At 35.2% G+C, this 25903-nt stretch overlaps 2 protein-coding genes across 12 annotated transcripts in view; one reads left to right on the top strand and one right to left on the bottom strand.

Annotated features, from left to right (window-relative positions):
• The window catches only part of LOC125679729 (cyclin-dependent kinase-like 5), a 39159-nt gene extending 32834 nt beyond the window's left edge, over positions 1-6325 (top strand). For 7 of the 10 annotated variants that reach the window (XM_048919185.2, XM_048919183.2, XM_048919180.2 and 4 more), the window contains 5 exons: positions 488-641; positions 896-992; positions 1300-1335; positions 1711-1944; positions 2788-6325. In XM_048919185.2, the coding sequence (XP_048775142.1) occupies positions 488-641; positions 896-992; positions 1300-1335; positions 1711-1944; positions 2788-3066 (800 nt within the window). In that variant the 3' untranslated portion in view covers positions 3067-6325. The remainder of the gene's footprint in view (positions 1-487; positions 642-895; positions 993-1299; positions 1336-1710; positions 1945-2787) is intronic. The other 3 variants (XM_056154004.1, XM_056154005.1, XM_048919179.2) reach the window with 1 other exon arrangement.
• Positions 6326-7557: 1232 nt separating this feature from the next.
• LOC125678987 (la-related protein 1B-like) overlaps positions 7558-25903 on the bottom strand; it is a 37114-nt gene continuing 18768 nt past the window's right edge. Inside the window, exons 6-20 of one of the 2 annotated variants that reach the window (XM_048917820.2) lie at positions 23971-24132; positions 23466-23628; positions 22114-22258; positions 21421-21619; positions 20929-21086; positions 20149-20267; positions 19625-19832; positions 19357-19480; positions 18988-19181; positions 17335-17456; positions 17070-17221; positions 16590-16734; positions 13079-13188; positions 11492-11616; positions 7558-11139 (exon numbers count right to left, since the gene is read on the bottom strand). In XM_048917820.2, the coding sequence (XP_048773777.1) occupies positions 10282-11139; positions 11492-11616; positions 13079-13188; positions 16590-16734; positions 17070-17221; positions 17335-17456; positions 18988-19181; positions 19357-19480; positions 19625-19832; positions 20149-20267; positions 20929-21086; positions 21421-21619; positions 22114-22258; positions 23466-23628; positions 23971-24132 (2984 nt within the window). In that variant the 3' untranslated portion in view covers positions 7558-10281. The remainder of the gene's footprint in view (positions 11140-11491; positions 11617-13078; positions 13189-16589; positions 16735-17069; positions 17222-17334; positions 17457-18987; positions 19182-19356; positions 19481-19624; positions 19833-20148; positions 20268-20928; positions 21087-21420; positions 21620-22113; positions 22259-23465; positions 23629-23970; positions 24133-25903) is intronic. The other variant, XM_048917821.2, reaches the window with a different exon arrangement.

The raw sequence follows: 25903 nt of genomic DNA, 5'->3' as shown, positions 1-25903 counted from the left end.
CATATCTGTTGTGATAGGTACATTTTTATTTTATATAATTGGGAAGGAGGCAATCCAATTTGAAATGAGAACACTTTAATGGATTTTATATATTTTAAGTTGAAATATTCTTACATGGTGTAAATGACTAGTCTGCTTCCAGCTGAGTTTGCACACACTTTTTTTCAGAATATTATATGTACAGTTTAGCAATTTTATTTATTCAACTACATCTACCAGTATATTTTCTTTGTAATATATTTAATCAGATTTTTTTTTAAACAGCACATACTTTCTTACGACCTTTGACCTCATGATTATATAACAACATGTATTATTAATCGATTGATTTTAGAAAGTATGCTATACATATTTGTAAGAACAAAGAAAACAAAGAAATTTGTTTGTAGTGAATTTCATAAATTAGAACTTTGTTGCAGTAAGTTGCTAGTTTACATGAATGGCAAGCATGGTTTGTTAATATTTTGGAACACTTGTCATCTTTCAGACTTGTCTTTCCATCGAGAACAGAGCAACATCAATATGGGTGGCCCGCCCGTACAGGTCCGTTCTCACAGTAAATATGTAACTCTCAACTCAGATCAGCCCGGGATGGGATACCAACACCAACGTATGTTTCCACAACATGATAACTCATCGTGGTAAGTCCCACTACAGAGGTAAATGTTCAACCACATCAATAGAAGATAATGAGATTTGTAGTCATTATGACTCGTTATGACAAAGCTTGATGGTAATTTCTCAAATTCAAGAGAGAAATTATGAAAATGTTGTTGGGAGAATTTTTGACAGCTAATGTAAAACAAAGTTTACACATATACACTGGAAAGTCTTTGAAATACATGTACTATATATAATATCCTTCCTAGTCTATTGAAATTATTATTTTTGCTAGGCGACAAGCTGACTCCACAAACATAGAACGGGGGAACAGTTCTAATAATACTCTACAACAGCTAGCGAAGAAAAAGAAAAAGAAGAAGTTTCTGCAGGTAATGACCAATGTTAGTAAACCATCAATCAGAAAAAATGTATTCAGTGTGTGTATGGGGTTTTTGTTTTGTTTATTAATAGGAAATATTGAAATACAATTTCAGTTAAAGAGAGAAATCTACCTGTGAAATGTAATACTTTGATAAAATAATGCTAGAAGGTTATGGAGAAATCTCCTTTTGGTATATGTAGCATATACAGGCTCAAAATAAAAGTTATAATGGAATATACAATAATTAAATGCCTCTGTATTGCAATCATGAACATATCTTAAAGATTGATTTATTAAAGTAATGGTCATTCCAGGTTCTTGCAAATAATATTCCTATCAGAACTATTCAGGTATTTAAGTTTGTAGAAATCAGTGATATTATTTTTGTGGACAGAGACTGTATATATTCAGCAGTGTAGAAACTTTTGATATTAATCATGTTACTCTCTATAAACAATTCTGACACGTCTCTCGTAGGCAGAAAGGAGTAGGAAAAACTTATGCATAGCAGTATATTAGATTACGTTTTCCTAGTGTAGTGAGTTATAGTCTAGAAAGTAGTAAAATTGGCTGTAGCTTGCCTAAATAAAAATAGCCTTTAAGTTACCTATTTCATTTACTGGTAATGACATCTTTATTTATGCAATGATATAATGATATTTTCTTTCCTGAACTTTTCACTGTTATTAAAATAAATTTTTTGCTGTGATGTTTTATTTGAATAGATCCTGGCCAATGAAAATACAGGAAGGATGACACCAACAAGCAGACTTCACATGACACCATCTCGAGCCAGTCGCATAGATTTTGATGTTGAAGATGAAAATGACGGCCAAATATCTGCCAGAGAACCTTTACAAAATTCAGGACGTGATTATAAAGATATTTACGACAACAAGCTTCGATATGAAAAAAGTCAAGTAAATATCCAAAAACGAACCAAGACTCCTATTGATAAGGTAAGGGTGTTGTACACAGCATTAGATTTTGCTTCTATATTAATATTTTCTGAGGGAAATCTGTGTTCATTTTAGATTCATGAATTTTATTTCCATATTATGTAAAGGTTATAATTTATTATTTTTTTCATTTCCTTGTTAATTTCAGATGTTTACCTTGTGAAAGCAGTTTATAAATTATGATAGCGAAACTGAGTCTGTATCATTCCGTAGGTTAAGTTAGATCAAGTATTTACCAGATTTTTTGTAATGAATACTATACATTACTTTCGGAAGGTCGGTGGTCTCTTCCCAGGTACATTGTATCTGGGTTCTCTCTTCCACCAATAAAAACTTGGCGCCACCAGATAACTGAAAAATTGTTGAGTGTGGCGGAAAACATCAATAAATCAAACAATCTCTGGCTATCAGGAAATAATTCTTCATATAGATATACTGCTAATTTTATAGATAAAATCAAAATGTCTTTAAGATAAACTATGCCCTAGACCATGGATAAGTCCTCATTGACAAATTTGACCTTGACATATGACCTGGAACAAAGCATTGACCTTTCAGTTCACAACTTTCCATTAACCTGGCAATACCGGTATTGCTATTGTTGCCTTCATTGCCAACGATGAAATGGGTGTTACCAACATGCAATTTAGTAATATAGATAAACTTTGCCATAGTTGTTTGTGAAGCAGTGTAAATGGAAAGCACCCCAAACATGAATTCTCTAACTTTTGTGTATATTAAATGCGTATGTCGACGGCTGAAATTACAGACATTCAAAGATAGACAGGACAAAAGCAATATGCCTCTGATTGATGAAAATATGATTTGTTATTTTATTTTTAGGGAACTCGCTTACAACCCTTGCAGAAACCCCACTATCTAAGTCAGCAACAAGGGATGGACTCCTTGTGGCCTTACCACAATAAATCCGAAACTGATGCTCGTCTGGGAACAATTTCCAGTATGGATGTGCGTCCGGGATGGTTGTCTAGGCCAGGGTCTGTTTTAGCAGAGGACTATCCTGATTTGTATTCCCACACACCACGAGACCAGAGCGATCTCAAATCTGTCAAAAGTGGCAAGCCACGCCTTCCTGGAGACTATCGATCTGGTCGGGACTGAATGTTTTGTGAATGGAGGATTTCATTGAAAAGTGAGAGATCGTGCTGATGTGAAAATGTTCAGGGAGACAAAACAGTTACTCAAGAGATGAAAGCAAGAGTGCATAGAATGTGAGAGAGACCAGACATTGTTTTCTTGTTCCTATTTTTCAAGCCAAATTTTCCTGTTTGATTCCTTTGTGTATGGTCATTGAAAAGATTGGCATTTTGTTCAGTCTTAGTTACGTTTTTTTTTATGTTCTCTACATATCGTGTGTACATTTACTATCTACTCCAGGCAGTATGTATTGATGTTAACCCAGAAGTTGGCATATACATGTTTCTTATAGCCTTATTTATTATCTTACTCAACCAAAGCATTATCTAGTTTCCAGTTTATAGTAACAAAATGTGTATTTATTGATAATTAGCCATTCATTAACCTATGCTATTTTTCAAGTGTCTCTTTGATCATGAATCTATGAACATTCTGTTCATAACAAACATAATATTATAAAGTTGCAGCCTGATAAAAAATTTTAAACTGGTCAAATGTTTTGGTACATTTCTATGTTTCGTATTTGTCGTATGGATGTACAATAGTAAATTATTAGCTTTGTGTCGCGATATGAAATCTACGGAAGCCGATAGGTGCCAGGTATAGAATTGATATTCATTAACAGGTGGCTGCCTGTTAATTTATGTGGCTGCCGCCACTTATTAACTGACAGCTGCCACTTATTACCTGGCGGCCACCATATAAATTAACTGGCGGCCGTCACTTATTTTATCTGGCAACTGCCACTTAATTTATACATGGCGGCTGCCAATTTCAAAAACAATGTAACTCATATTGCTGAGTGATTATTTTGGAAAGATTTAGAATAGTACAAACATGTAGGATTGTTTTTCAAAGTGTTGGGATAGTCGGAGGAGAAATTGTCTTCTACAATTGTTGACAAGCAGAAAAGGAACCTAAAATTTTCTCTTTTGCCCAAACTTCATCCTCCTAAATTGGAGGGAGGGGGCTCCATTCATCCTTCAATTCATCAGTTCATTCATTATTATATTTTTACCATTCATTACTACCACCAAAAGAATAGGATGGGGGCTAGTCAGCCAATTAATCTTATTTCACATGTGAAAATAACTTTGCATATGAAAATAAGAAAAAAGAACGTTGTCAAAAAAGTGAAGGGTGAGCACCCTGGTTCTACGTGCCTGATATGTTGGTATATAAGTTAATTTCAGTTTTTTAGCATAAAACCAGACGGTTTACAGGCATGTACAAATGAAGATTTGCACATGCGCGAATCTGCCGACATTTCATATCGCGAACATTTATATAGAGTTGTAAATTAACAGCACAATCGAAAAACAATAATGTTCTTAATTGTATATCGCATACATATTACTAAGTATTGGAGAGGAGAGGGAGATTAAAGGGATTGCACCCCTTTGATTTTCAGAGAGAGAGAGAGGAGAGAGAGAGGAGAGTTGAAGTTGGATTAAGTGGCGGCCGCCACATAGATTAAGTGATGGCCGCCAGATAGATTAATTGGCGGCCACCAGCTAATTTATATGGCAGCCGCCAGATAAGTGGAGGTCACCAGATAATAAGCGGTGGCCGCCAGTTAAATCAAGTGATGGCTGCCATATAAATTAACTGGCAGCCGCCAGTTAATTTATATGGCGACCGCCACTTAATTTATGTGGCAGCCGCCAGTTAGATTAAGTGGCAGCTGCCACATAGATTAAGTGGCAGCTGCCACATAGATTAAGTGGTGGCTGCCAGATAATTTATATGGCGGCCACCAGATATAAGTGGCAGCTGCCAGTTAAATTAAGTGGCGACCGCCAGTTCAAATGAACATTAATTCTGTACCCTGGCACCTATTGGCTTCCATAGAAATCCATTCTTTAGGGTCTTTTAGTACTTACAAAGTTGATGTCAAAGTCATATTCTGTATTCTGTCAGATTTTTAATGCATTGACCAAACTCTGAAAAATCAAGAAGTACGATAAAGCATGGTTTTTATTTTTAAAAGATATATATATATATATATCATTAACAATAGAAGACATTTTCAGTGATTTTGATATGCAATTAATAGTTATCTTTAATGTCTATGTGTACAAAGTCCTTAATAGAAATTATATGGTATTTGTCGATTTGATGGTCACAAATATATGTACTTTTTTTTCAAAGTCCGTCCAAATCAATAATATTTTAATTGTTGTCATATAGCGCATTTTTTTTTTCTTAAATAACTGGTGGCAAAATTTGTGCTTGATTATTTTCACCATTTGTTTCAAGGAGTTCTGCTGATGTTTACTGCTGTTTTTGAACACTCTATCTCCATTATTTTTTTATATAACAGTTTAAGGGAGACCAAGAGAAAGTGTTAATCAAACATTGTATTTTGTCCAGTCCTTAAAACAGAAAGATGGTTCCGACTGATTTGATATTGGAAACGACTGCCTACCACACCCTCCACGGATCCAGAATATCAATTAATCTTTGTAATTTGTGTATTTTGAAAATAGAAGTATTGATCAAACATGTTCTGAAAAGAAATTAGTCTTTGAAACACTGCTGGGTTTTTTTGCCCTCCCCCAGCTGTTGCTAGTGAATGTGATATACTCAATAATTTCCCAGTATTACGTATCCCTCTAACTCTGTTGTCTACTACCTCATTTTAATGCCTGTGTCTAGGTTCATTAGTGCCTGATTTAAGCATTATTTTTGCCATGTTTAAAATTATGTGCAAGACATAATGGTTAATACATGGTATGGATAGACATTAAGTTTAGATTTGTAGTTTTTACGAAATTGTAGAGCAGTGGTATTCAGTGACCTGTACCTTCATGGAGATCCACCTATTTGATACCACATATTAAACTTACTCAGATTTTTCGAAATGAAATAGTGTTGCAGCTCTCTTTTTTTTCCCTATTTTCTTCTTTCCAATTTTTTAAAATCCTTTCAGAAATGTTGATGATGAAACATACATTTATTTATTCCTTAGTGTTTCACCAGATTATATTAATCTGCAATTACATCATTCATTTGAATATTCATAATATCATGATAGGTAAAATATCTTGTATATTTTGATACACAATTTGTATTTTTCACTGCCTCAAAGCAAATTGTCATTGTTTTATGTTTTATGTGCAGAATATCACAATATTGTCATCTAGCAAATGTGCCATCAGTTTAAAAATCGACTAAATGAAAATGAAACGAAATAAACTTTACGTAACCTATAAAGTTTAAATCATTGTTGGTTTTAATTGTACTAGGATGTCCACAGAATTCAGAAGAAATTGTGATGAAATATGAACATTATACAGTTATTTCCCTTTCTGATAGCCTGTTGTCCATCATCTTGTTACATTTTCAACTTCTCCTCCAAAGCCAATTTCAACCAAACTTGGCAAAAAGCAACCTTGGGTGAAGGGCTTTCAATTTGGTTCAAGTAAAGGGTCATGCCTCCTTCAAAGGGGAGACAATCACAAAAATAGGGTGGGGTCATTTAAAAATCCTCTCAAGAACCACTGGGTCAGAGGAGCTGAAATTTTCATGAAAGCTTCCGGACATGGTGCAGATTAAAGTTTGTTAAAACCATGACCCCCGGGGGTAGGTTGGGGCCACAATAGGGGATCAAAATTTGACATGTGAATACATAGGTAAAATCTTTAAAAATCTTCAAAGTAATGAATGATGTTTTAAAATCACCAATTTTGAATATGGGCAAAAACTAGATGCCCAGTCTTAGTCACCAGTCTGATTAAAACCAGCCCCCCCTTCTCCCATCATTGTCAAGGGGGGTTGGTTTTAATCAGATTGGTCACCAGAGTATTAATTATAAGTATTGCTATTGACCACCTGTGTACCAAACCCCTACCCCTGGGATCTTGAAATTTACAATTTTGGTATAAAGGACTTCCTGCTCCTTCTAAATATCCACTTGCTTTACATCTAGTATAAAAAGCATTGTTAAATGTTACTTAAATGTTTTACACATATACACACAGTTTGGACCCATCCTGCATTCAGCACCTCTACCCCAAAGATCACGAAATTTAGTTTTGGTATTCAATGTCTTCTTACAGATGTGCTGTTCTGGAGAATTTTTTTTGAAAATTGGTGAATTTTTGCCCAACTCTAGGCAGGTACAGGAATCTTGAAATTTTTAATGTATGCCCCCCTTGTCCCAAAGATGCTTCATACCAAATTTTGAAAGGGTAGTTATCAAGGAGTTAAAAATGTTCAATAGTTAACGCAGGATAGACACAGATCAATAGCGATAGATCACTCAGGTGACCTAATGAAGAGGGCTGAAAACTCCTTATACATTATTTTGAAAGGTATCAGCTCTACTCCTAGAGCTCCATATGGACAGAGACCATGCAATTTTTGCTGTTCAAGGTGTTAGCTCAGGTCACATAGCAAAATCCTTACATCGTTTATAATGCAAGTTGGTGTGAAGAAAAACAGGAACACAAGTTGAAGTTTTTTTGGACATTTTTTTTTTCAAATTTCTTTTAATAGTGTCTACTAACTACGAAAATATTATAAGCAACAAAAACATACAGTATGGACTTATTTATGCTGGCTATTCACCCATCCACATTAATGTTATGAAACTGTACATAAAGAATTTAAAGCACCTAGATTTCATCAAATCACAATTTCAATCTGCTTAAAATTCGCCATTTACTCTTCTTCAAACATTTGAACAACCTTGAATAAATGATCATTGCATTAACTTGGTTTTTTTTACTCTAGATCACAAAATTGAAAATCCAGGTATGTTACAAGAAAATAAAAGAGAAAACCAAATACCCAATATTCATATCAGATGATACAATGATTCAGCTAAATGTAATAATGCGAAATACACGTATTACACTTTCCCCATAGTAAATCCCATGTTCTGTAATGATCATAATTAGGACATCAATGGTATTCAATAGTCACTGGGTTTCTTGATTTTTCAGCACAAGTTTAAGAATTGCATAACCATATAAGTGATTTTACTACGTATACCAAGAGAATGGTTAACCTGCTGGTTTTATTCTTTTGTTTAATATACATACAATATAGTAAGTGTCCAAATATCAGCTCATAGTTCGAAATCTCAAATGTGCACTTCTGAAACTATTGATCACAAAAGATTTCAAAATTCAAATTACCATACAACAAAAGAGAATTGGTAAAATAGCATCTGTACACTAAAACTGTACACAAATCAACAACTGATTTTTTTGTTTTGCATATAATAGCACATCTAAATTTAGTTTCAATTCATAAAATCTGCATTATAATTACATGTTATATGCATTCATTAATACAGAGAATTGAAACATTCGTGAACACAATCATATAATAAAGAGGAAGCTATTTCCAAATGTACATAAATATTTACATAGCAAACAAAATTCTCCTTTCACTTTTTTTTTTCAATTTTACATTTTTAATTTTTTTTCTCATCAAAAATACATAAATGCAATAATTGTTGCATTATAATAGACATATATAATGTGAAAGAAATAGCAACATCACATAACAACAAGACACTGGATGATAAGCTCTAGCAGCAACTGTACAATACACTTCACTTCAATCCCATACACACAAACACACGCACAATTTGAATGAATTTAGAGTGGATTCTGCTACTTTGGGTAATGCAAGTGATTTTATTCCCATCAAGCACTAAAATGATCTCGATGAATGGGTATGCCGAAAAAGATGAAAATATTGAAACTCTAAAATGTAATGTTTAAGGAATTCTTCATCATCAGCACTAATCATTAACATTACTATTTGTATTCAGTAGAAGAAATACCTATAGTGACACACAGATATTCACTTTTAATGGCCTTAGGAAAACCCCCGTTTTGCAACATACGTATCAATAAAAAAATTAACCCATTAATTTCATATTCTCAATATACAATTACAAAATTGTGCTTTACATTGTGATACAAACTCAATTCATGATATCAGTAGCAGGGACGTCAATGGCCAGGAATGGAATCATACATTCACAAAATTTAAATAAAAAAAAGAGCAAGCATCCATTGATCTGTTATACTGTGTATATACTGTTATAATTTTGTCTCTACACATGATCATGCCATTCTAATTCATCAAGGGAAATGGCACAAGAGCTCTCCATTAAGAAATGATGCAAGCTAGTATTTGACCATGACCTTTTTAAGGAAATTACACAAAATATGTTATGCAACATACCCCAATGTCAAAACACCATAAAAAACATGAGAATACATGATCCTATATACACGACAAATACACATCTAATTAATAGTAACAACTAGAACTCCCTTAATAACATGCAATTGTCCACCACTTCGTGGAGGAAATCACCAGTCTGCTCAGTTTCCTGAACACTTCAGAGGTCTGATTTTTTTTTAGTGCCGACATGTCTCAAAGTGTAAGCAATCAAAATGAAAACCAAATAATTTAAAACAATGAAAGTTTCATCCAAGAAATGTTACATTCTCATTGTCAAGATTTTTGCTTTTTTTCCTTTAAACAATCAGCCACAAACTGCTGAAGCCGAAATGAGATGAACTCTGCCTACACACCATGCCAACTGAAAGAGCTAAACGGGTAGTGTTTAAATGTCAGCAAGACAGACAAGAAATTTTATTGCATAGTTCAAATTCCACCCACAATGATCTGACACTCTCAAAATTTCTAACAATGATGAAATGCTTCGTTACACATTTACGCCCTCATGTTGCTCATTACGCGTTACAAATTTCAAAAAATGGCAAGCATGTGGGTTTCCTTATTCCATCTAAGTTTTAATTTCAATCGCAGACAGTTTATGCTTGAAAAACAGTATAACAACCAGCATTGTGTGTCAACATGTGTGAAAAGTTTACATGCATTTTATGAAAAGGTTAAAAGTGGTGCAAAAGCTACAACTAATTTTCAATAATAACATACTGTATAAATGCTAAAACAAGAATGCCTTTGTAACAAAAATATCAACAATGATCAAACAATGAAGAATGTTATAATATGGGCTGGTTTTTTTTTTTTTTTTGCAGAGTATCAAAGAATCATTATATTTTTAAGAACCTTTTTAGCACTATGTAAATGGAATATGCCTGTAAAGCTGAAAATGTCCTTGATCCAAATATGTCACAGGCAAACATTTTAAAGTACTATAGTATATTCCTTCAAAAATTGAAATCATGATGCCTGCTTTTCACCGGCTGATGAGTTTTTCTCACTGCTTCTATCAGCAGTAGGCATGTCTTTTGCCAGGGTTTGAGCTTGACTGGTACCACCTGAAGCGGGAATTTTACGCTGTGGTGACGACTTGGATTCTGGTTTTGAAGTTTTGGCTTGAGAAGTTGGTTGAGCATCAGTTGACTTAGTGGTTTTACTGTTTGACTGCTGTGGTTTCTGTGATGGTGCAGGCTTTGAGTTCTGGTTGGACTGGTTTGGGCCCGGTTTGGACACTGGTGATGGCGATGACTTGGCAGTTCTATCTGTCCTCCCGTGACCTGATCTAGGTCGTGTCTCCTGTTTCACACTCCCAGATGACTTGGGGTAATCTTTTTTTGAATGAGTGTCCTGTTTAGACTGGTCTTTCCTAGCTTGACTATCTGGTTTTGACTGGTCAGTTTTCCCTGATGTTTTAGACTGATCACTTTTCTCCTTGTTTTGTAATGGTTTAGGAGAATCTGGTTTATCGTCCTTTTTCACAGAATCTGCTTTGTCCTGTTTTCCTTGTGATTGTTTCCCCTGGTTGGAAGACTGTGCAGAATCAGGCCTTGGTTTTCTGTCCTGCAGTGGGGTCACCGATCTGTTGTCTTTCTTGGCTGAGCCACCGTACCTCGACTTCTGAACTGACTGAGAGTCCGACACTGTTCTTTCACGACGGGTCTCCTTGGTTTTCTGCTGTTGTTGTTTAAGGCTTACATTTACTTTGGCACTTTTGGAACCCGATGCATGCCTTTCCCTCTGGGAGCCAGGCATATGGCGCTCACGATTGCTGGAGGTACTTGTGTGTCTCTGGCGACCCCCTTCCTGATCAGCAAACATCTACAACATGGTTTAAATCAGCCTTGAAAAATCATGAAATAGGAGGTTTTGAACACTACAGAAATCCACATGAACGCACATTGTGTGAGATTGGTTATTATTATCCAATAGACTGGACATGACAATACTGTAATGCACCTTAAAGACTCACTTTCACACTGATTTTCAAATCTCAATATTTCAATCACATACCTACTTTTTCTCTCTACAGCATAAACATGTTTACATCAGATTTTCAAATCACATTAATTCAATCACATATTTCTTTTTTACAGCATAAACATGTATTTCTGCATGTAATGCTTGATGAGGAAACAGTTACAAAAACAACAGCTCAGAATCATTGCTATACCTCAATTCTGAAGTCTTCTAGGCGTTTGTACTTTGATAACCAGAGTCGTACTTTTGGATCAACATCTACCTGTCTCCTGGAATACTTTAGAAAAGCCCAGAATTTCTCGAGACCATACAACTGACCTATAAAATCAACAGCAAGCATTTCATTTCTGTGCACAAAATACATACATGTAATTGTAATGTGAATAAACTACAGTAAAACACAGCTACAGCGAACATAGCGAACATGCTTATAATGAATTCAAGCTTGTAGCAAAGTGATTTTCACTCCCTGTAGTTTTAAAGCAAATTATGAACAGATTGGATATAACGAAATACATTTCACAAATCAAATTTGTTATCCCCAGCACTTCACTATAAGCATGTTATACTGTAGATAAATGTGGAAATTCTAATTCCTCAATAAGGTATTCAAATCACGAGCTTCTCTACGTTAAGATGTACATAGGAATGCATCATAGTTTGCTTATAGAACAAGGAAACAGCTAAATGTTTTTAAGTTTAAGCTTTCATGTATCAAAGTCATGCCATTTATGATGGCAATCATTACCTACAGTGTTGGCATAAAGAGATCATATTTCATGGCGACCTATTACAAATTAAACAAGAGGCCCATGGGCCACATTGCTCACCTGAGTCACCTTGGTCCATATCAGAAGATTTTCCCTATATATTTGTATGTAAAACTTTGATCCCCTATTGTGGCCCCATCTGACCCCCGGGGGCCATGATTTTAACAATTTAGAATCTGCATTATATAAGGAAGCTTTCATATAAATCTCAGCTTTTCTGGCTCAGTGGTTCTTGAGAAGAAGATTTTTAAAGATTTTCCCTATATATTTGTATGTAAAACTTTGATGCTCCCCTTGAGGCCCGGGGACCATGATTTTAACAATTTAGAATCTGCATTATATAAGGAAGCTTTCATATAAACCTCAACTTTTCTGGCTCAGTGGTTCTTGAGAAGAAGATTTTAAAAGATTTTTCCTATAGATATGTATGTAAAACTTTGATGCTCCCCTTGAGGCCCCATCCAATCCCCGGTGTCCATGATTTTAACAAACTTGAATCTGCACTATATAAAAAAAAACAACAAAAAAAACCCCCAAAAATAAAAATAAAAATTGACCCCCTATTGTAGCCCCATCCGACCCCCTGGGGCCATGATTTTAACAATTTAGAATCTGCACTACCTAATAAAGCTTATCTATAAATTTCATCTTTTCTGGCCCAGTGGTTCTTGAGAAGATTTTTTAATGACCCTACCCTATTTTTACCTTTTCTTGATTATCTCCCCTTGGAAGGTGGCCTGGCCCTTAATTTAGAATTCCCTTTACCTAAGGATGTTTTGTGCCAACTTTGGTTGAAATTGGCCCAGTGGTTGTTGAGAAGAAGTTGAAAATGTGAAAAGTTTACAGACGGACAGACGGATGGACAGACGGACGCCGGAATACGGGTGATCAGAAAAGCTCACTTGAGCTTTCAGCTCAGGTGAGCTAAAAATCTTTCAAATTACACTCCTACAAAGTTTTAGCAATCCGCGACCATTGAGTACTTGTTTATAAAGGTAACAATACTATACCATTCTCGTAGTCTCGTATCGTCTCCTGTTGAAAATCTTGATATAAATCTGGCCTGAATCTCTTCTCTAGACCATAACTGTAGAATCGAAATAGACACTCCAGGCCATACCTGCAAAATTTGACAACATGGAGTATCCAATCTGTAAACCTTAATCATGTTGGTTTTACAAAGTATCAATAAAACTTTGGTACTGTAAAATTGGTTATGGACAAGTTTGTTACCTGAAAAAATTCTACAGATTAGACAATATATGCTAAAAAAAAAAAATAACCAGCCAATAAACTGATCTTTACATGTAAAAAATGCCATAACTAGTTCTAATTGTAACTGGGACCATTACAGATGTTCCCTTGACATCCCCCACTTAAAAAGTTGTGTTATCGAGTGTCTGCACAACCAATCATATTACTTTTTAAGTTTTTGTAGTATGTACCTATGTCAATATCATTTCATTTTTCTCATTCATAAAAGATTTACAGGGTTATTGAAATATTAGCCAATCAAAATCAAACTCATGTGCTTACGTGTGTGTGTGTGTGATTTTGTCAATACTACTAAGTAAACATTCCAAAAATACATCTGCCACATAAAATCAAAACATTTCATTGAAATCTCAAAATGTTATAGGGAATATAAAAATGCATTAATCAAATGTCTTAAGTTTTTTTAACATTCATTTGATGTCTTTCATTCCCTTACTGTGAATTTACAGTAAGTGTGAACGACTCAGCTTCTCAAGTTCATTCGAGGTCTCGGATAGTTGGTTTCAAAACAAATCTGTCAATGTCGACACATCAAGGAAAGAACAATCACTGCGATTGGACCAATATTTAAAGGGGCGGGAATAAAAATAATTTTAGATGGTCACACGTGTCTTTACACTGGCGTGTCATTACATAATCTTTTAGCACGATGGAAGAGACTGCGAAAAGGGAAAACCAATACCAACTAAAACAATGACGTTGATTTTAAAATTACATGCCGAGAGTTTATTTTATGGTAAAATCAGTAAGAAATTAGGCGTCGCAAAGGCCACGTTATAAAATTGTCAATCATGGGAACTCTTGCATCGAAAATGTTGCCAACGAAGCTCACACCGGCAATGCTCACACCGGATGTACTTTTGTTAATCGAGTATGAAATTAAAAAGAAATCAAGTGTATATTAATAGAGAAATCGGACAAAATTTATTAAGAAGAAATATCTGTACCCCTGACAATGTACCAAAGGCGTCTTTAATTTGTAGAACTGCGAGAAATTTTTAGGGAAATGACTTTCAAGAAACTGCGAAGAAAATCCAAGAGAAGCATATTTCGTCTGAACACAGGGACTCGTCACGAAATATTTGTCTTTTTAAAATTTGACATCGTCTATTCTATATTTACAAATAAATGTAGATATAGAATAGAGAGGGTCAATTCGTGACGAGCCCCTGTGGTCTGAACACAAACGAAGTGTTGAAAATTTCTTTGCTACTGATTTTATTGCAATTTAGACCGAGTCAGTTTTATATATATATATATAGAGAGAGAGAGAGAGAGAGAGAGAGAGAGAGAGAGAGAGAGAGAGAGAGAGAAACTAAACATTTCGACGGGGTTACCGGTCTTCTTCAGTCGTGTTTTCGTGAAGAAGACCGGTAACACGGTCGAAATATTTCAACAAAGTGTTTAGAGTTTTTTCTGTATTTTACTTCCAAAAAAAAGACTTTATTGATAAAATTTCAAACTCCTATGGACATACAGTTAAGGGTGGACCAGTGATATAGGTTCAAGGGTACGCCAGTATCGCAACATTAACAATCGACCTTTGCTGTGGTTTATTATGACGTTATAGAATGCTAACGAAATGCTGAATTTCTTTAATAATGTGTTACATGTACAGGAGAGGGGTGGTTTGGGGAATTTAGTTTTTGCTAGAATACACAAAACTTGCCGTTGTTCATTCAATTAACAGTATCTAGCGATGGTTACTTCCGAATTTCTTACGAAAATGTGGGTATATATAACAGTAAAAGACATCAAAGCATGCCATATGTTGAAAATAAATGTTTTCTCGAAGTAGAATATCTATTGATCTTATTACTTAATCTGACAAATTATTTTAGGGGCGAGATCAAATGTTCAATGTTAGAGAAAACCGAGTTCGCATAGTTCTCACCAAGACACCCCCCCCCCCCCCCCCCCCCCCCCAATACAAAACTTAATATGAAGTATGTTGAAACTAATCGATTAACAAGTAAAACAAATGAAAGTGTACATTGAAACTATTAAACGTTTATTAAAATGTATTATTATGTGGTTTTAAAGTCAGTTGTCTTTTTTTCCCCACTAACGTGTAATCGATGTCGGATGACAGAAACTTACGAGTTTTTACCCCCTCTTCCCCCTAACTATTTGAATTTAGAAATTTTTCCGACATGATCTTTTCCAATGCTTTGCAAGATTTCGAAAATATCCTCTGAGAGATTTATTTTAAAATAACGATATGGAAACTGCGAATGTGAAAGAGACAACAAAACAAAAGCATTGTTCTTAAACGGACAAAATCGCCTATAGAAACATGTACTGAAATTTCTGATCACTTAAAACTGACAAGTATCTACAGGAATTTAAGGGAGTAACCTTTCAATTTTTATTGGGATATAGAGGCAACTGCGGATCCTGCCTTTTCCCGCAGCATTTTCGATCCCGTCTTTTTCTTTTCTTTTCAATATTCAGCACTATTTGAATTCTAGGATATTGCTATCCTGCCTTTTCTTTACATATCGGAGCTCGCCTTTTTCACCCTGTATTCCCCCTCCCATACCTATTGATACTGCGATGGATTATAAGTATAACACGGTTATTCCTGTTTAAAAGATAAAATTTATAAGGTATCTGATAAAAGTTATATCTTCTAAAGTTTACGAGATATCTTGTATCTTTTATAAGACATCTTATATTTTTTTCTTTAGAAGATATCCCATCACTCTTATACATGCAGATATCTAGTATATATAAGATAAACTTTACAAGACATTTTATTAACGTAATCTCAAATCTCCGTTGTCAAATCAAAACCGATATTGAATCTCACGCTACGTACCGTGCAATTTACACTGAAATCAAATAGTGCAACTTACACTTGTTAGGCACGAGATAATATAATGCCAAATACTTGGGACCGCCTACCTATAATTTAACCGACCTATCAAAAGCGCTCTTTAAAATCACTCGGGGACTTTCCAAATGAACTATCTGAAGCACGTCATGTAATTGCCGATATGTCTCGTTCACACTTACTGTAAATCCACAGTAATTTTAATATGGTAATTCATTCCATAAAATTTATTCTTTAAAGTAGCGAAAACACCAAGTTTGGCAATAGAATAGTTTGCTGCGTAGTCTGCACCTGCACTGAATGTTACATAATCAAAATATGGTGGGCCCCCTGTGAAGTAGGTCAGGTACTTATGCATATCTGCACACCCACTATCTGGTTGTGACGGGATAAGATAATAATGGCTTTACCTGTAGCCAGCAGCTGCATCTTCCACAGCATACTGGTGAAACTCGGTGTACATCTTTTTGTTGAAATGTTGTCGAAGGAAAAAGGACCAAAAGCGAAACATAGTGTTCATCTCAGGTGAAAGGCCTGCACCTAATTTCTTACGGTCTGAAAGATTTACATATGGTAAGATAACTAAAGTTTATACAAATAGTAAGCTTAGATTAGGACATCAACCAAATGTATTTACTTAAATTCTGATAATTTCACCTAATAAATACACATACATTTCAAAACTGTACATAAAAAAAATATTTTCACTTATCTTGCTCCCCATTCTTAATGAGCAAATTCCGCACAGGACAAAATCAAATTTATTCACACTCTAAAGTAGCCAACATGGCTGGCTGTAAATATCTAAAATAGGATCCCATGCTTCTGGAAAATTCCTTGTCAACAGAACATTTATTTATATTTTACTGTCTGAACCAAAACATACTAACCTTTCAGACATTTGGAATGATATTTGTGGTACACATGCCACACAAATCCATTATCTTTCAGAAGCTCATGAGAAGGATGATGGAAGTTTGGAAATGCATGTGGGGTACTACCATAGCTGCCAAAAGCTGATGCCAGTTGACTATCAGTTGGGCTGAAAAGTCAAGAAATAATTGAACATTTCTAAATGTTGGAGCATCTTATGCCAGCAAACAAATCTGAAGTCAATGAGGGGGAAATTCATTTCTAACGCCACTATCGACATACCTCTGAGACATAGAGTTATTTCGAGATCGAGATGGATGGTGTTCCCTGGCATCCATCACCCAACCTACATGGCTCTCAATGGGAGGATTACTGCTGTGTCTGGTTTTCTTCTTTCTAGGAGTCTGGCAAAAACAGACACACCCACAATGAATCCGATTATCTTTCCATAAAGTTTACTTCTACATACATGCACATATATGTACATACTACAGGAAGAAGCCCATAGGCCTAAATGGTTACCAGAGTGTGCATATTCTTACCTGTGTGCTTTATATACTTCTTTGACTAAAACTACCATACAAAATTGATAATTAATTTCTTGAATGCAACCTGTCAATGAATTCTATTTCAAAAGGAAGTTTTCCAACTCGACTTCCAGGAGTTAAAAAACGATTTTGTAAAGTATATTGCGTTTTCAATATACATGTATGATCAGCCCCACCACAGAATGTGAATCCAGGGGTAACAAATTCCCTATTGCTCATTATAACCATACAAACAGTTTGTCTGCTTGATGTCCAACAGTAAAGAATTTCTCCTATTGCATTTTCAATACATAATGTATATATGACCAATCTAGCTGAACCCTGGTACCCTATTCCTGGGGTCATGAATTTCACAATTTTGGTAGAGGGTTCAATGCCCATTAAAATCATGCAGACACTTTGCCTCCTTGATGTCCAAAACAAAATTTTCTAAGATATCATGTATTTTCAAATAATGACCAGATTAGCTCCACCCAAATAACTGAAACCATGGGTCATGAATTTCAGTTCTAGTAAAGGGCTTGATGCTCATTATAACCATGCAAACATTTTGACTGCTTGATGAAGATGGTTTCTAAAATATGCCACATTCTGCAGCATGAACCCTGAACCCAGAGGTCATGAATTTTAGTTATGGTAAAGGACTCATTGCTTACTATAGTCATGCCAATTGTTTGACTAGATATCCCGAGGTAAAAAAGATTTTTGAAGATTACATCAATTTTGATGGATTTGACTACACCCTCAGACACCAGGGAAACAAGAAATCATGAAATTCACAATTTTTATTCTCCTTCACCTATAGATGCTATATATTAAATTGGTTCAACAGCTCAAGAGAAGAAGCTAAAAATGTTCAAAAGTTTATGACCAATGAATGACACATGAAAACAGAGAGTAATAGGTCATCCAAGTACTCAGATAACCTATAAATAGCATGAGCAAAGTAACTCACAGAAGCTGCATTATATTAGACATGTACTTTCAATATCATATTAGTACTTTCAATTTCATAACAGCAAATATCCATGAAAGAAACTGTACAATTTCATTCCGAGTATGAATAGACAATCTCCTTTCCTCTCCTATCAAGACACCCCCCCCCCCCCCTCCCTTTAAATCTTGACCACTGAGCAGTTTAGTGCATGTACATATAGCTGTGCAAGGGAGATAAGCATGTACATATAGCTGTGCAAGGGAGATAAGACCTGTCATGAGGTACAGCACACAAACCTAAAAAAAATATGTGATTGTCTAAATCTTACATTTAACCCCCCCCCCCCCCCCCCCCCCCGGAGACTGACTATGTGAAAAAAATCTAATGAAAGTCAAACAAAACAGTGACAGCTGTAGCAGTCACTTAATGTTAAACTCTATTCACTTGTACCTGTGGGTCTGGAACACGCATAGAATCCTTCATGACTGGGTAAAACCTGGGAGTCTTATCATCTGCTCTACTGCGGGGTGTTCGTGGACCGGTGTCTCGTCTGCCGGGGGTGTTGGGAACGTTAGTTGGCAGAGACTGGGCTAGCACTGCACCGTTAGCATCATTTACAGGGGGAGTAGGTACTTTCTTGGCAGCTAAAACATAGGAAATAGATATTCTAATACAAAAGATCTCATCACTTCAACTTAGTAGATACAAGTATTCAAATTTTCCATGCATATGAATTCTTTTTCTTCATCAACTAACCTAATCAACAACTTTATTTACATTACTTTATAGGTAGCAGCACTTGAAGACTTAAAAACTTACTTGACTGTAATGTGACCGGAGGAGGAGGGGGCACCTGTTGGTTTGGAGTAGAGACAAAGGGGATAATACTTTGAAATTCTTCCTGAGATATAACATTGACTGTACGAAACTGACCAAAGTCCGTCTGAAACAAAAACACCAAACTTTCATTATCTACATCAATTACAAGTATCCCTGTAGTTACCATAAATGATATGACAACACACACACACTGCTTCAACTTCAAAATCATGGCAATACACTACACTATGAATGCAATATTACATACCTCCAAAGTCTCTTGGAGATCCTGTTCATAGTAGAAGAGACCATCATTAATGACCTTAGTCATGTTGGCTGTCATTTTGGCTCGACTGATAAAGTCTCCAGTACGATCCCCCTGGGGGTGCCTTTTCATGGCAGGTGGGGTCTGTGTAACTATCAAAATCTTGTTGACATCCTGGTCTGTGATTTCATAATCTGAATCTTCATCAGACCTTCAAAATAAAGCATTGGTATGACACAATTTCCATCCATAAGACTAAACATGCATTAGATATTTCCAGTTACTTCACATCAACTACAATTATATGTTCAATAAAGAAAAGTAGTTCAATGAATATACCGGATCGTTTGGGTCATTTTACAAATCCTGTACCTCATTTTAATAATGCACACACACTACTACTGACATAGATATGAAGAATGAAGTTTGTCACAAGTCCTTTCAACATGATGAAACTGTAATGCAACATTGCATTGGCATTGTGATCAAGGGACAAAACTCTTACAGAGAGATATGCATTCTCTTACCATTCTGAAAAGTGATTTCTGCGACCCACTTCTAGCCCATCCATTTCTTCATCAAACATAAAATCTAATTCCTCTTTCTCGTCTCCTTTTGTAGACACATCAGCTTCGCTATCTTTTTCCTGTGAAATGAACAGATCAGAAAGATCATCATATATCAGTTCTGTAAATTACAGATATTTATCAAAGGTATTCATTGAATATATAACGATCACATTTCATATCTAGTAAATGGATGGTGGGATTTTTGTAAACATGTATCATTTTGAAGGTTCACCAAATGAAAATAATTCACTATAGGAGTTTCAAAATTTTGGTTACTGCTTGATTTATTTCACCAACAATTTTACATTGAAGTATATGGGAAGAATGTTTTATCAAAATATTTATTTTTTAAAAAACAATGGTTGAATGTTTTCTATAAGCATTTTAAAACTTAAAAATTTTCTTTGTGGAATTCAATTATTCATTAATGATAATAAGTTTTTCTGCATATTACCCTGGTATGGTCTGTGCATTTCTCAAAATTTCTCATTTTAAAAGATCGTGTATACTGAAATTTTTAGAAAGTCACAAATTTTGCGATTTTCCCATAAATTGGGAACATATATTTAGCGAGAGCTAATTTTAGCAACTTTATAATTCCCAGAAAGATAACTATTACCTACGATATGGAATAAATTGTTAGTGATATTCGATTTTTGCAATCTCAACATCCTCGCTAATAATGCCAAAATCAAATCCTCGCTAAAAAGTCTGCTTATACAGTATAGCTGACAATACCTCTTTCTTCTTGGCAAGTCGCACTTTCCGTTTAACCTCCATCCATTCTCCATGTAATTCTGGAGCGCTGGAGGATAAAATTGAATGTCCAATAGGATCGTAGTCCGTCAGGTCATCCATAAATGACCTGATCCCACCCCCATTGTCATGGATATCGTCTGCAAAAGAGACTTTATACATGTAATCTTGGTACAGAGCAACCAAACTGTGTAACACTACTCTATGATCATAATTTCATCTAAGTAACAATGTTTTAGCATTGCTGGCGAGCCAGAAGAGAGGACATGAAAAAGAGATCAATGATTTCAACAACGCAAGGAAATCAAGGCCATCTCCAAAATGTATGCTATCTGTCGCTTCAAATGTTCGACTATCAAGACACTTTCACAAATACCACAGACTTCTCAACATAACAGAAATTATTTTCCAATCTCATTGACAGCATGCTTTGTTCCATACATCCATTCAACAAAAACGAGTCCTGCCACTTACCAGCATCGTGAGAGATTCCACTGTCGTCCGGATGAAATGCATAAGCCTTGCCAGGGACAAACTCGGGAACATCAGCGTGAAGGTTAGACGTAACGGTCATTCCTACAGGACCCTGCAGTGGCCATTTTGTTGGTTGTACCTTTCCTCTGACTTTCAAATTGTCTGCTGACACCTCTAATGTCTCACTTTCCTTCAGGGCCTGTCAAATATCAACATAATTTATATACAAAATATCAACAAGATACAACATGCACTACTTTTTAGTCTTGCTCTTGGTGTACCAAATATCAAGAAGCTCCAAATGCTTTACAGCTGCTTAGCAAAATGCCAAGCAAAGTTCAAATGTTTTTTACTAATTGTAATAATTAGAAAACTGCATATAATTTTAGTAAGCAATAGGGTCATATCATGTGTATGAAGTTAACCAGAAGAAGCTTGGTAGCAAATGAAAAATGTGATTGACAAAAGTAAATACCTTCCTCCACGAAATGAATTTGCATTTAGTTCGATGAAATATTTTCTCATTAAACTACAACTTCAAATTTCATTGTCAATACAAGTACTCACAAAGCTTTGCATTGACAATCACAGTTCACAGGTTTTTCTCAAGATTTCATCACATAATCAGGGTAAAAATCTCCAACACAGACTGCAAATCCCTATCATTTTAAGCACAAAACAAACTCTTCTGACCTTAATGATAAGGTTGACATCTTGTGTGAGAGCCTGAACTCGATGGAAGCTGGCAATAAGACTGATGGGAATCAGCCCCTCAGGATCCATCCTTCGTCTCAAGAAAAAGTCACGCTGCAAATTCTCATCGCTGAAGTAGTACTCACTGTAAATACACATACATCATTCATTTAGAATTTTTTTGTACATTAAAACTACCAAGGGGGGGGGGGGGGGGGGGGGGGGGGGGGGGGGGGGTTCAAATGGATTTTCTATATTTCTATGAAATAAAATGAGATTTTAAATGAGGCCCAAGGGCTATATCACTCACTTAAATCTACACAACATGTGGATGCTTGCAAGGTAATTTTCTAAGATTTTCCTAAGAAATTATCTAAACATTATTATGTACAATTTCAAAAACCTATTTCTGACCTTAGATGGATCTAAGTACACAAAATGAGTATGTTTGCATATCCATTTTGACTAATTGTACATCTTGAGGGTTCTTGAGAAAATTTTCAAATAATTCATATATATGAATAATATACATGCATTCCTGTATAAAAAAAATACCTCTTATGTCCCCACCCTGAACCCGGGATCATAGTGTGATCAAACTTGAATCTACACTAGATGAGGATGCTTGAGAATCAATTTGAAATACTGTATCCTTGAGAATTTTAAAAGAAATTAATTTGAACCCCCATCAAAGCCTCATCCTAAAGCTTAAGGTCTAAACAAATTTGATTCCTCAAAATGTAAGAAAGCTTTCATATAAGTTTTGACATTTTTGGTTTAGTGGTTCTTGGAAAAGATTTTTTTTTAAACAATCCACCAAATTTTTCTTAATAATATCCCCTTAAGAGACATGACCCTATATTTGAACACAGGTGAATTTCCTTTATGAAAGGATGCTTTGTGGCAAGTATTGGTGATATTGGTCCAATAGTTCCTTACTGCGACTGGCTATATTATCAACATGAAAAACGTATGTTTCTATGTAGTTTAGAACTGTACAGTGTTTCATTGAAATCTCCAAAAACTTGTGTACCCATAGCATTTGGCAATGATATGACAAGTTTATCTAATTTTAGAAAGTTCATATATCTTCATTTTTAGTCTCATTAAAATCGGGGGAAAATCTCTAGGCAGAATAGCAGTTTGAAATAATTTTGACATATATAGTTTCTATATGTACCAAGTTTCATTGAAATCAGACAAAACCTGTAAGATTCTGAATTTGTTTTCCCTACAATTATTTCAGAGAGACAATGAACTCCCCATCACCAAATTAACTCTTCTAGTCCTTGACCTTCAGTGTTAAAAATGAAGAAATTAATGCTCCCAGAAAGATCCCATTTTTTTCTTACATTTGTTTCTTAATTAATTCTTTGAGTGTAGTTTCATCAGCAGTGTAGGGATTATTGAAATAGACAGTTCCAAATCCAGAGGAAGAGACCCCAGCTGTGGGACTGACAGATGCTGGGTCAGCATAAAACTGCTCGCCATCATAGGAATACTTAAAATCTTGTCCTGCAAAATAAACACAGTCTTAGATATTGCCTTATGCACACATCTCATTACTTTACAACTATAACAGGCATACACACACTGGTAATCCTCAGCAGTTAAATCAACACCATCAAAAATATCAGAAATGATCACAAGTCAACAGGTAATATTAATAAAAATAGCCTTTACACCTGGTTTGCCTATATTTAGAGAGGGATACAATGTTTATCTGGTGCTTGTTTAGCATGACCTGGTACATAACCACACAGGCATTGGTTGGTTCATTACAAGACAACATGGCTAAATGCCCATCAATCAATACTATTTATAAAATCCACTGAGAGAACATTCTCTGTGAATTACCTGTCAAATTCTCTACTGTCTGCTCCATTCCTCTTCCCCTGCCACCCCTACCCCTACCACGACCTCTACCCCGACCTCGAAATCCATATCCACGGAAACCTCGCCCTTCCCTTGGGCTGGGTGGTCTCATGTCTTCCCTCCAGTTTTTGCTGTCTGCACCTACTAATACAAAAATTAGGAATGCTGATATTTTGAATTCTGCAATGGTTAATCATAATCAACTAATGAAGTACCTTTTATTCTTTTTAAAGCAATACTAGCTCTAAATCTGAAAATTGTATTTTGTTTTAAAAAATTGTGCTATTATGATAGTTTTGTATGTAACTTTATTAAACCATAATCATTGATAAAATAAAAACTAAGATATAGATTTTATCAAAATAAACAATTTCGGTTCTATTGAATATATAGCATTATATAAAAATCATTTTTTGTACAGAAAGACAATAATGTAATTTTGCTTCATTCAGAGCCTCTAATTAGATTTTTTAAAAAGCATAAATATCAATAAAAAAAATTTATAAATCAATACTTAAAAAAAAAATTTACAGCTAATATTGCTTTAAACATTGTAAAATGCAAATAATCAAGATTCCCTATTTAGTATGCCTCTCTTTCATGGATTTTCTTTTGATAACTATATTTTTTCCCGTATTCTTTGCTGTGGTTTTGGGGTTACATAGTATGCGCAATTCCCCATTATTTTTGCATAATCATTCTTGACTGCGTCAGTAATGTGACATTGAACTTTCCTAGCATGTGCTTTGACTGGGTTTATCAAATTATTTCAAGGAAAAAAATTCTGTCAATGACCTTCTGTTACTCGTCTGACACCAACTCAAGTCACAGAGCAAGGTGTCATGCAATGATCCATTTTGTATTTCAGCCATGTTGATATTCATTCAGGCTTGTAAGTCCTCAAAGACACATGTTCTCCTACCTGAGTTTTTACATTGTCGATGTCTTGTCATGATCTACTACTGATGATTATCCATCAAGTTCAACTAAGACCAGAATTCAAGAATAGCTCGTTGGTTTCCTTTAGTCAACAGATATGATTGACTGTTTACATGCTGACCATATGGCACAAAAATCACAGGAATTCCTCGGCCTTAACATGCATCAATTATACAAGATACGGAATCATTGAAATCAAAAATATTTTGCATTTCCAATTTCAAATTAATCCAGTTCCATGCCATAAATTACAGCAAAATTGTAGTACTGAGCTTCTTCATTTTGTTGACTTGGCAGAGAGCAAGTGCCTAAAGTATGAATTACTTGTCAAATACTTGCCCGGGGCACAATGTCATCAAATTTGCTACTTACAGTCTTAGGCATGAATATGTAGCAGGTAAAACACCTACTCTATTTGTAGGCATTTCTAATCAATAAATAGGCACACATCACTAAGATAATCTACACACATTCATAATGCACTGATATAATATTACCAATATGTTAATAAGGACAATCACTATTTGCACTGTTGTTCAACATGTCTGATATCTATCATTTGTGGAGATACCCAGTACCCTAGATAACATGATATAGATTCATTCTGAAATGTGATGAAGAATTTAAACTTCACAGACATCTTTAAAACTTATACATGAGAATCTTTAAATCATTCATAATAACCATATTCAAGGAAATATATAGCTCCATCCTGACCCCAAGTTCATGTACTATAGTCTGCAAACTGAACAAAACTGAATTTACTGGGACATGTTTCATAGTCTGCAGACTGTACAAAACAGAATTTACTGCTGCAGACTGAACAAAACAGAATTTACACTACATGAGAATACTTGCATCTGACTCTGGCAAAAGTGGTTTTCCTTTTATATTCTTATGTAAAGCTTTGCAGCTCTATCATAGTGCCTCCCTGCTTGTAGCCCATAGTGGGAATATACAATACACGGCAAGGATG

The sequence above is a fragment of the Ostrea edulis genome, chromosome 2, assembly GCF_947568905.1.
Source record: "Ostrea edulis chromosome 2, xbOstEdul1.1, whole genome shotgun sequence".
NCBI lineage: Eukaryota > Metazoa > Mollusca > Bivalvia > Ostreida > Ostreidae > Ostrea > Ostrea edulis.
The sequence above is the reverse complement of the archived record's forward strand: the minus strand, read 5'-3'. Positions and strand labels throughout refer to the sequence as shown.